Source organism: Spinacia oleracea, chromosome 4, assembly GCF_020520425.1.
Source record: "Spinacia oleracea cultivar Varoflay chromosome 4, BTI_SOV_V1, whole genome shotgun sequence".
Lineage (NCBI taxonomy): Eukaryota > Viridiplantae > Streptophyta > Magnoliopsida > Caryophyllales > Amaranthaceae > Spinacia > Spinacia oleracea.
The window spans coordinates 169,855,459-169,868,351 of NC_079490.1; the positions used below are offsets into that span (position 1 = coordinate 169,855,459).

The following is a 12,893-nucleotide window of genomic DNA, read 5'->3' on the forward strand; positions in this document are numbered from 1 at the left end:
TTCCACTTAATTAACCGGTCATTTTTTATAAAGGCCCACGCAAAGTCAAGCCCCCCCAAAGCTAGGACCACCCCGTAATAATCCATACTTGGGACCTTTTAAAGAGGAAAGCCCATAGTTAAAACTGCCTTCATCAATTTTTCCTTAAATTTTATATTAGAACTTTGAAACACTTGGAAACCATTGGAATCATGTTTGTAATATTAGTAGTAATATTTCTCTATTTGCAAATCAAGAAATTGGGTATTTAAAATTTTAAGTTAACAATAAAGAAATTTATGTTAAAAGAATAAACTTGTTTTATTTATTCAATGTTTATTCAAGAAAATAATCAACACAATAAACCAAATAATAAGAAACAAAGTATCCAATAACAAATATGTCAATGTCCTTAATGGTCATTTTGCATATTAAACAGCTATCAGCTAACAGCTAATTTACCAAACACTTTTACACAAACAGCTAATTCAACCAGATAGTCAAACCAGCTAATACAAACAGCTAACAGCTAATAGCTAGTCAAACCAGCTAACGGCTATCAGCTAACAGCCCTTAACCAAACAGGTTAGGACCTGATCAAATAGCGGGTCGGTTCGGGCCGGGCTGGGCCATAACCTAAGACATAGTCTATTATGTCAGGCTGGGCTAGGCCAAGCTGCAAGCCGCTTTTTGTGTGCCATAACCCACTATCTCCGGCTGAAAATAGCCGGTTTTTGAGCCATTTTTGTCTGGGCCAAACTTATGGAGTAACCTACGATTTAGTTTACGTAGCCCAAAACACAACCAAAAAATTTAAAAACTGGACCAGCCCAGAAACGGGCCTAAAAATTCTATCCTAGGCCCGGTAATTTCGGGCTGTGCCTAAAGTTCTGTCCAAGGCCCGCTAATTTCGAGTCACTCCTGAAAATTCTGTCCAAAACAGCTTTTTGTGTGCCTAGAACCCGCTTTTTCGGGCCAAACTAGCGGGTTTTGGGGCACTTTTCCGCCTTGCCAAATTGATAACTAAAAGTGTAGTTTTACATTGCCCAAAGCCCAATAAAAATTAAAAATCGTGTCGGGCCGGAAGCAGGCCTAGAAATTCTGTCCAAAATTCGTTAATTGCCGGGTCAAACTTGACCCGAGTTCAAGTTGGCGACACATTTACAGAGTACCCGTTTGATTGTACTTGTAGGCCTTCAAAGGTGATCGTTTTGAATCCACAAAAAACAATCAAAAATAGGAAGGGAATACATTTGTTGACAAAAAAATGAGGATCAATTCTTACAATTTGAATTCACAAAAACAATCAGGTAAAGCCGAACCTATACCCATAACAAAATCATCTCTATGCACCTTCCATAGTTCCCTCTTCAGTTCCTTCCCTTTCATCCCTTGGAAAGTGAGCTCAGAAAAAGCTTTCCGACTCAAAAACAGCGTTTTATACATACCTCTAAAAGCTCGCATAGCAGCAACCATTTTATCCATGTTACCGAAGTAAGTAGCAATATACGAGTCACTGTTGATGGAAACATGATAGTCAAGTGCAGCTTTTGTGTTCCCATGCATGGTCTTGAAATCTTCATCACGAAGTAACCCGGACTTTGTATATACATTGGAGTAGATAGATGTCAACCCTTCGATTTCCATTAAACCGTCCCCAGCTGCAAGATATATGTTCGTGTTTCTTGGAATGCCGAGTGAATGGAGGATGAAGGCTGTTTCCCGAGGAGTTAAAGGACACTTTCCACGCTTTCTCCAAATACGGGCTGCTTCCCCCGTCCATGGTTTTCTCTCTCCTCTTGCAGAATCAATTGCTTTCATGGATTCAGTGGTGAGCCCGGTGTACTGACATTGGCTGTAAGCAACCATATCAGGCTCAAAACGAAGATGAAGGGCTAGGAATGGTTTAGGTATGGCTTGGAATAGCTCGGCTCCCTTCTTCTCCAAGACTTCTGTAAGACGCAATCCTTTGTAACATGCTTGGCACAGAGAAGCTTTGGCATAGTGAGGATACCTGTAAGATATAGAGATGATAGAATTTAGACCTGACCAAAATGCGGGCCGGCCCGGGTTCAGGCCGGCCGGCCGAGTCGTGGCTTAAAAATTCTGTCCATTTGGTTGAGGCAGGCCAAACTTCAGCCCAGAATTTTCTACCCAAAACCCACTGAATCGGGCCAAAATAGCGGCCTTCAGGTCGGGTCAAATTTATAACCAAAATTGCAATTTTGGGTTGCCAAAAACCCACCCGAAAAATTAAAATTTTGGTCTGGGCCGGGCCCAAAATGGGCTTAAAAATCTACCCAAAACCCGCTATTTTCGGGCCGGGATCATGATGGTCAGGTCTCTTCCCTTCCCTCTAAGCTTTCAAGGAACCTACCGAATGAGCCTTGCTCAGTTCAACCTGTTTTCTAACATGCTCTATGTTCTCTTTGTAATTTTAAACATGAACTTTCATTACATACAATTATACAAGGTTAGGTTAGATAACATTACATTTTCCCATCATGTCAAACAAGTACCACTCTAACAAAGTGAAACAGGCTTCAAGCAAAACCACAACCTTGCCATTATTTTGAAACATAATACCCAGTTCTAAATCCATTAACTAAAGGAACTCAATATGATGATGATACCTGTCCCTCCTTTGGCTCATTTGAGGAGTAAATGATATATATCGATGTTGTAACAAGGCAGGAAGCACTGTTTCGATGTAATCAAACTGGCCTTTGCGTTTTCTGCCATCAACCTGAAAAGGCTCTTTTGATGCAAGGTCTGGTGGGAGTTCTTTGACAACTTGAATAAATCCATCCAATTGTTGAATGAAGTAATCAACATCAAAAACATCTGCAAAGCCACTAAGCCATATAAACCCTGTTAAGTGTTAACCCAAACATGTCAATAAACACACACACACACACACACACACATACACAAAAAAAATCAATACTCAGTCAATAGGCAGGGAAAGAAACAGCTATACAGGAATATAAATCTATTGCACCTTGGACATAGACAATGTTACTTGATTCGTTTGTATTAGATCGGGTACGGTTCGCAATTCGCTACCTAATATGCTAAATTAGACCAAAAATGTACCATTTTCATGTCATAGTACGCCTTTTCGGTTCTCGGTTCGTGGGGTGATTAGGGAATTGGGTAACATTCGACATAGATAAAAGCACATCTTTCAGGAAAATAAAGAATAGATTCTTAATGATGGACAAAAAAGTACCTAGATTCGTTCCAATAAGCTGCAACCTCAAATCTTGGCAATACGAGGGTTGCATTCAGCAAACGGGCAATGCCAACACCATCACAGAACTGTAGCCACAATACATTTGAAATCATCAATTTTAACATAAAATTAGTACTCTCTTTTCTAATAACGAGAGGCACGTGTTCAACATAGAAACGAAAGGAATACTCACATCTCTTCTCATTTGGTTGAGCCCGCCATAACAATCCACACGAATATACCCATTAGTCTTTGCTGGTAGAGCTGCAGTATTTCAACAACAAATGTCTGCAAATCAAACACATTTCACAAATTCACTTGGAGAGTAAAACGACAATGTCTCCAACGGGAAACAATTGCCAAAAACTTGATGAATGAGAGACTGAGAAATAGTACTAACCAGCTGGTTTTTCCTCGAGCCACCATTTGCAAGGTCGCCATTCTGCAACACGCCTAAGGCTCCATATATCCATTCGCACACTAGAATCATAAATATGAAAGCCAATAAGCATAAATGTCACTACTTATTAGGTTAGGCTACAAAGATTACCACCTTTTCTATGGATATAATCATATAACCATAAGTTTAAGATTTCCCTACTCCTTAACCTTTTTTCAACTAAAATCCAGTTCCTCTAAACCACAATCTTTTTCTCCAAAAAACCATCTTACAACTAAGTGATGACACCACATATGGCAGAATTCTCTAAGATCCTCTTGCTCCATGAGCTTTAAGGCAAAAGAAATGAGACCCAAAACTTAACTTTAAATTTAAAATATTGGGATTCAGAATTAGATTGAAGCTGGATGTAAAACCAGAACAGAAATCCAGATTTTCAGCTTAAATGGAACCAATATCTATGCAACTAAAACCTATGTTACTCCACTCTTCAATTTAGCCCAAGGTTGACGACTACTCGATACCTGGTGATAATACTGGATATGACACATAAACACTTCATTTGTTCCAAAATCATCCAAAATTTTCAGAATGTCTAACACTTGGATACATATACATTGAAGGCAGAGTACACAGAATCATAACATATAGATTAGTTCCCAAATTCATCAACAAATTCAGTAATCAGCACCCAGTTCATAATAGATTTGGAGAAGAACAACCAGCAAAAACAACAACAATTGAAAAAACCCAGAACTTATTTTCTTGTTCAAAGAATTGGGTATTGGAATCAATTGAATAATTAAAGCATACATTAAAGATTCAACGAAAACACAGAAAATTAATAAGCAAAGACAGACATAAAAACTGAAAGCTTACCCTGGTGATGAAGGAACTGAGAGCTCAGAGAAGAGAGAAGAAGGGGATAAGAAGATCAAGGCGATGATGAGAGAGAAAGAAAGGAGGAAAATGCTGCAAATTGGTTTCGCAAAAAGCATAATTACTTGATTCAGTGGTTTCATTGCTACTAAGAATTAAAGATTTTGAGGGATTTTGTTCTCTCTCTTATTCTGATCGAAAGAGGGATCTGAGAAGAATGTGGACACTCATCAATTGCAACTGTGATTGCAAGTTCATGAAAAAGTTGAGTGATTGCAGACAAGAAAGAGGAAGGAGTAACAGTAGCCCAGAAGGCCTTGGCTTGAATCGGTGGTAGATCGAAAATGGGAACTCCAGAGGACCAGAACTTACGCGTTTGTCATAAATTATATGGAGTGCTGTCAAAAATTGACCCGAATATATCGATTTCCAACAAAATCCAAAATGAATGGGAAAAAATTCATACGTTTAGTCCGCATAATTACAATGACCCGTACAACTATACTATCCAATTATACTCGAATCCGAATATATCCGACTCGTAATCGATTGATGACCCGCTTTGACAGTCTTTTCATACACTACCTTTATGTCTTTAACGGACTATAGGTTGACACAAAATATAAGGTGCACCAACACTCTTGCGGTTTAAAAGCACATTTTTGCGATTTAAAATCACATTTTTACAGTTTAAGCACATACATTAATTTTTCAGAAAAACTCTTTTTATTTTAGTGATTGTGTTGTACTTAACAATACGTTCTTTTAAAGCGGATATGTTTTTTGTTTGTAAACTGTGATTTTGATCGGGAAATATGTGCTTAAATAAAAATGTGCTTTTTGAAGGAAAAAAGATACAAAACAACCCAGTTATATATAGGGGTGTGCAAAAATTGGTCCTGGCCAAAAAATGGACCGGATCCGACCAGACCGAAGGCAATCGATCCGGCTTCCGGATCGAGAAATATCAATTTCCGGTCTTCGGTCTAGTCCGGCCCGGTTCCAAAACCCGGTTTTGGACCAACCGATTTTTCTTTAATAAAATATAATATAAACTTTAAAAACTTAATATCTCCTTTAATATGTTGTAAATATTACTATATTGTGATGTATTTTATGTTAGCCTCCAAAAAATCCCTAAACAATTGGGTTTTGTTTTATACTTTATCTTTTTTATCCTAATTTTTGGAAAAATAAAAAACAAATATAGAAATAGATATATAACCGGTACAAACCGGTTCGGTCAGGGTTTTGAACCGATTTTTCCAATCCAGTCCGGATCTAGTCCAAGCATAATCAGTCCGATCTTCAGGTCTTGAATTATCAAAATTCCGATCTTCAATCTAGTCAGAGTTCTGATCTGGTCCGGATTTGGATCGATGAAGTGATGAACACCTCTAGCTATATTACTCCCTCTGTATTTATTTAAGGGATACACTTACTTTTTCCGACCGTATTTATTTAAGAGATACACTTGCCATTTTTAGTAACTTATCAACCCCACCATCTAATTAAATAATATATCTACACCCACCCCCACCCCCCACTCCCTAAAATGACATGGTCCCCACTTATTTTTCTTATTAAAATATCTATTCAACCCCACTTGTTTTACATAGTTTCTAAATGCAGAAAATATTTTCTTTTTGTAAAACTTGAAAGTTCAATTATATCCCTTAATTTATTTTTAAAAAAAGAAAAAAAAACCTCTTCATTTACCGGCTCCTTCGTGTTCATCGTCTCCAATAAGTATCGTTATCCTCCATTTTTGCAAAATTATCTCTCATTATCAATATACTCTGTGACTATTAAAGAGAAAGAATTTAATGAATTGGATCTAGAAAGAACAATTATTATTATTTTAATTTACAGAACAAATAAACTTCATTCAAAATCCAGATTATGACTAAGATATTCTTAAACCTAACTATGGAGAAAGAAACTGATTTTGATAAGGTTAGGTGATAGAGCTATGAATTGAAGGTAAAATAAGCAGGCTAATTGTCAACTTTCCTATTTTACAAACACCCACGCTAATTGAGTAATGTGTATATATCAGACGCAACAATGGTCGATGGTCTATCATAGCTTAAGTCTTAAGCGTGAGGCAATGAGATACTCTTCAGGAGTTTTTCAAGGACTTATTTGCCACTCTCTATGATGAGTTGATGACAATCTTAATCGGTGGACGGTGGATCATCTTTGCCCGGTGATTTCTCCGACCACCATGAAAATGGAACTTTGAAAAATGATGGAGCTTTGTCCGCATCTTTTCACTTTCCCACAGAGTCCCACCAAATAATGGTCGAATGTGTTGTAAAAGAAATCAGTTGAGATGGAAACTGTAAGTTCCTAGTTCAGCTCTTGGATAGTTTTGTCATTTCAAATTCTGCATAAAGATATTATTTTTTGCATTTAGCATTACCCTTTTTACTTTATTTCATTCAATTATTTTTCTTAATACCCGTGCCCGACCAAGTGTATCTCTTAAATAAATACGGAGAGAGTATAATGATACATATAACCGGATGTAACTCCTGACAATCGGTAAGTTGGTAACTCCTCTTTGGAAAATTTGTCAATTACTACCTAGGTAGTTTGTGTATTTATGAGTTATTACCTAACTCTTTAAAAGTTGTCAATTACTACCTAGGTTCTTAATAATTGTAGTAAATTACTACCTAAATATCTATTAATGTTATGAAATATAATATGGATGCCCATTATACCCCCATTAGTATTTCCGGAATATTCTAGGGTTCAGTCAAACCCTAACTATTGTATCCTATATATACCCAGTATTATATGGAATAATGGACACAACCCTATTCTCTCTCTTATTCTCTCCTGTTTATTCACAACACGTTATCAGCACCAAACCCTAGCCGACTGAGCGAACGAGAAGGAAACAGAGAAAATAACCGTCATTGAGGTAAGTACAATTTATCAATCACATTAATTAAATTTGATCTTTATATAATAGATCGACACATGATTTATTGTTTGTGTATTTCAAGATTAAACTTGTTAAGTATTGTGACGTAGAGATTTATTATTCGATATTTTTGTTTCATATTTGATAATACAGTGCGTGTATCGGTACTGTTGTTTCATGCCGCAATTAATTTATCAATGAGTTGATTCAAGTGCGTATCGGTGAATTGTTAAGTTTCCATTCATTTATTTACAATTGCATATGGCGAGCTGTAAATTGCTGCACCTTACAAATCCTAAGCCTTTCTATTCATGATTACTTTTATTGTGATATGCATACTTTATTTATTAGGCTTCCGTGTCAAATCATGATTACCCAAGGATTAAGTAATTTTATTTTTCTTTTGTATTTGCCGAAATTATTAGTTTCGGTGGATTAGAATTTTTTGAGGCATTAATCATGATTCATGATTCATGATGGATTAATTGAGTTCATGCTTGAATTGCGTCAATTCATGAACAAGTATACTTCCCTATTACATGAATTGTAATGTGTGTACATTATTTGAACTACGACATTGAATTCCATTTTTTTTTATGAATATGTTTATTATCTAATAAGCCCTAATTTGCAATATTCAATTGTAGTGTGAACTATGTCGAATCTTACAAAACTTGAATTTGGGGCCCTTGATATTACTGGAAAGAATTATTTGTCTTGGGTATTAGATACTGAAATTCATCTAGATGCAAAAGACCTTGGTGAAACAATCAAAGAAGGAAATAAAGCAACAAGTCAAAACAAGGCTAAGGCTATAATATTTCTTCGCCATCACCTCCATGAGGGTCTTAAGATTGAGTATTTGGCCGTAAAAGATACACAAATCTTTTGAGTAATCTAAAGGAAAGACATGACCACCAGAAAATTGTCATATTACCCAAAACTAGTTATGATTGATTATATTTAACACTACAAGACTTTAAGTTTGTATGTGAAGAATATAACCCAGCTATGTTCAGAACTAATTCACACTTGAAATTATGTGGAAAGAAAATCATTGGTGTAGAAATGTTGGAGAAAACACATTCTAACTTTCTCGCAAATAATGTTGTCCTGCAGACACAATACCGTGAAAAGAGATTTAAGAAATATTCTGAACTTATATCTTGTCCCCTTGTGGGAGCGAAATAACGAGCTATTGATGAAAAAACATGAATCACGCCCAACTGGTTCTACCCTATTCCCCGAAGCGAATGCGACATCCCATTATGGAAAAGAAAAATATCATGCCAACAGTAGTGGTCGAGGACGTAGGCGTTGATATGAATATGGTCAAGGTGGTCCTCTCAATAACTCATATTCCTACCAGAAGTGGGACAAAGATGATAACAAACAAAAGAAAGATAAAATGAGAATGTGGCCAATGTATGTTACCGCTGTGGAGGAAAAGGACATTGGTCTATGGAAACAAGGGAAAAATTAATAATAATTTACTATATAATGTTGAAAACATAAATTAGTGGGTCTAGCTCTTCTTTGAAGATAATTATAATCAAAGCTATTATAAATTGAGATGCAAATATATAGCCTTCATTTTAGTTCACGGCTTAAGTCTGGACATTTGACTATTAGAAGCCTGTAAATCCTTTTGGAGATGTACAAGAAAATATGACCTAGAATACTATAATAGTTTCTGAATCTTGTTGTCAAGATACCCTTTATATCTTTCATGAAACTAGTGTGGTCCTGCAGACACGATAATTGTGAGAAATATTCAATAGAGTTTTTAATTAGTTCATATATTGTCTTTTGGGTGAATGAACAAAATAAAGAAATCCTGAATACTATGATCATGTTCAACTAGGTAAATCATTCCCAGAAGTGAATGAGAAATTGTATGACTAGAAATAATAAAGATAATGTCAATAGTCATGATCGAGAATGTGAAAGTAGAATAAATTATACTCATGGAGGAATAAATGAGTATGAATGTAATTTCGAAATACACATAATGGTGTATGAAGATAATCAAAACATATGTCTAGTAGACATTGTAGCGTGCTCTCCGAACCAAATTTATAAATAAATACATGCACGTATTAGGGGGAGATAACTCTCAACATAACAAAATTAGTAGTATATGATCAAGATTATAATACAACGATAATGAATTTGGTACAAATATGTGTTCATATCTTATGGACTCGCTTTATAAGCATGAGTACAAGATTACATTATGTAGATGTATACTTTTGCGATATGTACCAAAGTTGTAATGGATACTCTTGAAGAGTACAAGCTATCTTCCAAAAGTTTTGTTTAGATTGTCTTGCCGTTATAATTGAGACACCAGTTTGTGTCGTTATATCACATCATAATATGTTCAAATTATAGTATTCTATAATTACAGTGATCACTTTGAGAAGATAACCAGCAGTTATCGAATGAAATATTTTATATGATATTATATAGGCATGATGTGATAATCCAGGCCATCCGGGTTTAAGAACACCCGTTATGAGAATTTGAAAATTCTTATCAAATAAAATTTTATGTGCTGACACTCCCTCATATGTTGTATATATTCAAAGGCATGACAAAATGATGAGGTTGAGTTGTATTTGAATCGAATTATAATGAATCGATTGAGAAAATAAATACAAGAGATATTAATGATTTTGAAAAATTGTATAATGATAGGTGATTTGAAGTTTACCGTGATAGTAAGTGGCCTGAAGTTCACCAGAATGGTAGTAGGTGACTTGAAGATCACTAATAAGTTTACAAGTATTTTGTGATTGATTTAAGTATCATAAACAAACATCATAAATCTCTTGATCGGGGCAATCATACGTCAGTACGAAAAGAGAAAATATGAAGAAAAAACAACTGCATATTATATCTACTCCCCATAATCAATGTTGATCTCCAGAAGAGAACAAAAGTATGTAATATTTATCAAAATACACGTTGAAAAGTGTATTATTTAGTTGGTGAAATTTTTTATGCCCCATAACATATTGAAAATATTTTCCCAACTTAGGGGGAGACGAGCAAGAATAAGTTGGCAAAATTGAAAGATAATAAATTGATCCCCATATGAGTAAGTGTACATGTCAGCTTTATGTTCTCGAAGTATGTTTGGACATAAATATCTATGACTTGATTGTGTTAAATTGTTACATGTTCAAAGGCATAAAGGTGTATGATAGTCATAGTGCTCGATGTTACATATAGTAAGTGTTGAGAAATATATATCTTGCCAATATTTATTTAAATCTCTACACCTGAAGTGTAGATTATATATATGGTTCCAACATAGTGATTATATGAAAATGATGGCAAGATAATGCAGTTGATGATGTTATTGAAAAGAAAGAAAACACTAATATATAGTGTATGAAATACCCTTGAAGTGGTATAGATATCTGAACTATAATAGATGGCCCATGAGAAAAGATGAATGGTACCTATTGAATAAGTATTCAGATATCATTGATGAATAGCATGCGAAGTATATGTTGAAGAATTTTGATGATACCGGTAGATGATGGAACCGAATATAATGCATATGCGAGAAATAATGGGTTTTGAACAGGGGATCGTAAATCTATGTCTGTTTCGACGTAGTCATAACTATAATGATTAAATGAGCTCATGGACCTGAAGTCCAACAAGATATGGATTCGAATATCCACACTGTACAGTGTTTTGCATTTTGAGTCTTACATTCATATACATCTGTAGTTAATATGTAAATGCATCATTCATCATACATTTAGTTTGTTTTGTGTTTTATCATGATTGATTTCATTTATCAAGTTATATATGTTTCAAAATTATTATGATGTCATATATTAATATGCACCCAAAGAATGGTAAGACGGATTTGCAACTTTATGAATATTATAAGAGGAGTTTCTTACTCCAATGGGCGAATAGTTGCGAAAGAAGTATATATATAATATTGATTTAATAGCATGTTATGAATCATGCAATAAGAAGAGTTCCTGAAGAACTTATACATGATGTTCTTACACATCTAGCCCTTTAAGTTTTACATATGAATGTCATAACATTGATCAAATATTATCTAAACTCTTGAAGAGTGTTTTTGAACTGTCGTCTCAACCAGTAGTTTGAGTACTTGAGAATTATGAAATATACATATTTATTTACGGAAGAATTCTTGTACAAATATGAGTTGATTCAAAATTTTAAGATAAGAGTATGTAATGTCCTTACATTGAGTTTATTTTATGGTCCAGAAGAACCATAAATTACATTATACCCTTAGTTGGACAGTGATATAATTATTTATCATGTATAATCATGAAAGTATGACTAGAGAAATTTTGATCAACATTGATGATTACTACTACTTATAACCTCCAGAAGAAGGTTTATATATGTCCAATATTTAAGGATACATTTGTAATATTATGTACAAGAAAATATATTTATTTCAGGTATTATTGTCAAAAGTCTGGTGATATAAATACTCACCTAGTGCATACAAGTGAACGTTTCAAAATACAGGATATGTTTTTACATGTGGTGGTACTGCCATTTCTTGGCGTTCCATGAAGCAAACTATTGCAGATACTTCTTCTAATCATGCAGAAATTTTAGCTATCCACGAAGCTAGTCGTGAATGTGTATGGTTAAGGTCTGTAATTCAACATATACGAGAAGATTGTGGCATATCCACAGGGAAAGAAGCTCAAACAGTTATGTATGAAGATAATGCAACATGCATTGCACAACTCAAGGATGGATACATCAAAGGTGATAGAACAAAGCACATTTTACCAAAATTCTTCTTCACCCATGATCTGCAGAAGAATGGTGATGTACAGGTTCTGCAGATTCGTTCAAGTGAAAATTTGGCAAACCTATTTACCAAGGCGCTTCCAACTGCTACTTTCAAGAAATTAGTTTGCCAGATTGGATTGTCTCGTATCAAAGATCTCAAGTTATGTAATCACGAGGGGGAGTAGATGCGCGCTGCACTCTTTTTCCCTTAACCATGGTTTTTCCCATTGGGTTTTCCTGGTAAGGTTTTTAATGAGGCAGCATCGTTCGCGCATTAGGAAATATTTTATTTTAAGAGAGAAATTTTATTTTTGTATAATGGACATCCAAGGGGGAGTGTTATGAAATATAATATGGATGCCCATTATATCCCCATTAGTATTTCCGGAATATTCTAGGGTTCAGTCAAACCCTAACTATTGTATCCTATATATACCCAGTATTATATGGAATAATGGACACAACCCTATTCTCTCTCTTATTCTCTCCTGTTTATTCACAACAATTAATCCATTTTGACACCAATTACTCAATTAATTACATCATTATAACCCTAATTTTAATTTGATTAACGATTAAAAAACTAAAGGAATCCAAAACTACATTTAATGACCCATACTCCATAAAACCCCACACAAAACTAAACAAAA

General features: G+C 34.9%; 1 protein-coding gene across 2 annotated transcripts; it reads right to left on the bottom strand.

Moving 5' to 3' along the window:
- Positions 1-1,128: 1,128 nt before the first annotated feature.
- LOC110805382 (O-fucosyltransferase 13) lies at positions 1,129-4,878 on the bottom strand. Of its 2 annotated transcripts, none has more exons than XM_022010974.2 (6): positions 4,494-4,878; positions 3,615-3,694; positions 3,408-3,478; positions 3,212-3,300; positions 2,613-2,834; positions 1,129-1,993 (listed from the first exon to the last, which is right to left on the bottom strand). In XM_022010974.2, exons 1-6 carry the CDS (start codon positions 4,634-4,636, stop codon positions 1,261-1,263), a joined length of 1,338 nt encoding a protein of 445 aa, XP_021866666.1. In that variant the 5' UTR covers positions 4,637-4,878; the 3' UTR covers positions 1,129-1,260. The 2 variants fall into 2 exon arrangements, with proteins under 2 accessions (XP_021866666.1, XP_021866667.1); XM_022010975.2 differs by having other exon boundaries at positions 3,408-3,502; positions 4,494-4,554.
- Positions 4,879-12,893: the final 8,015 nt, after the last annotated feature.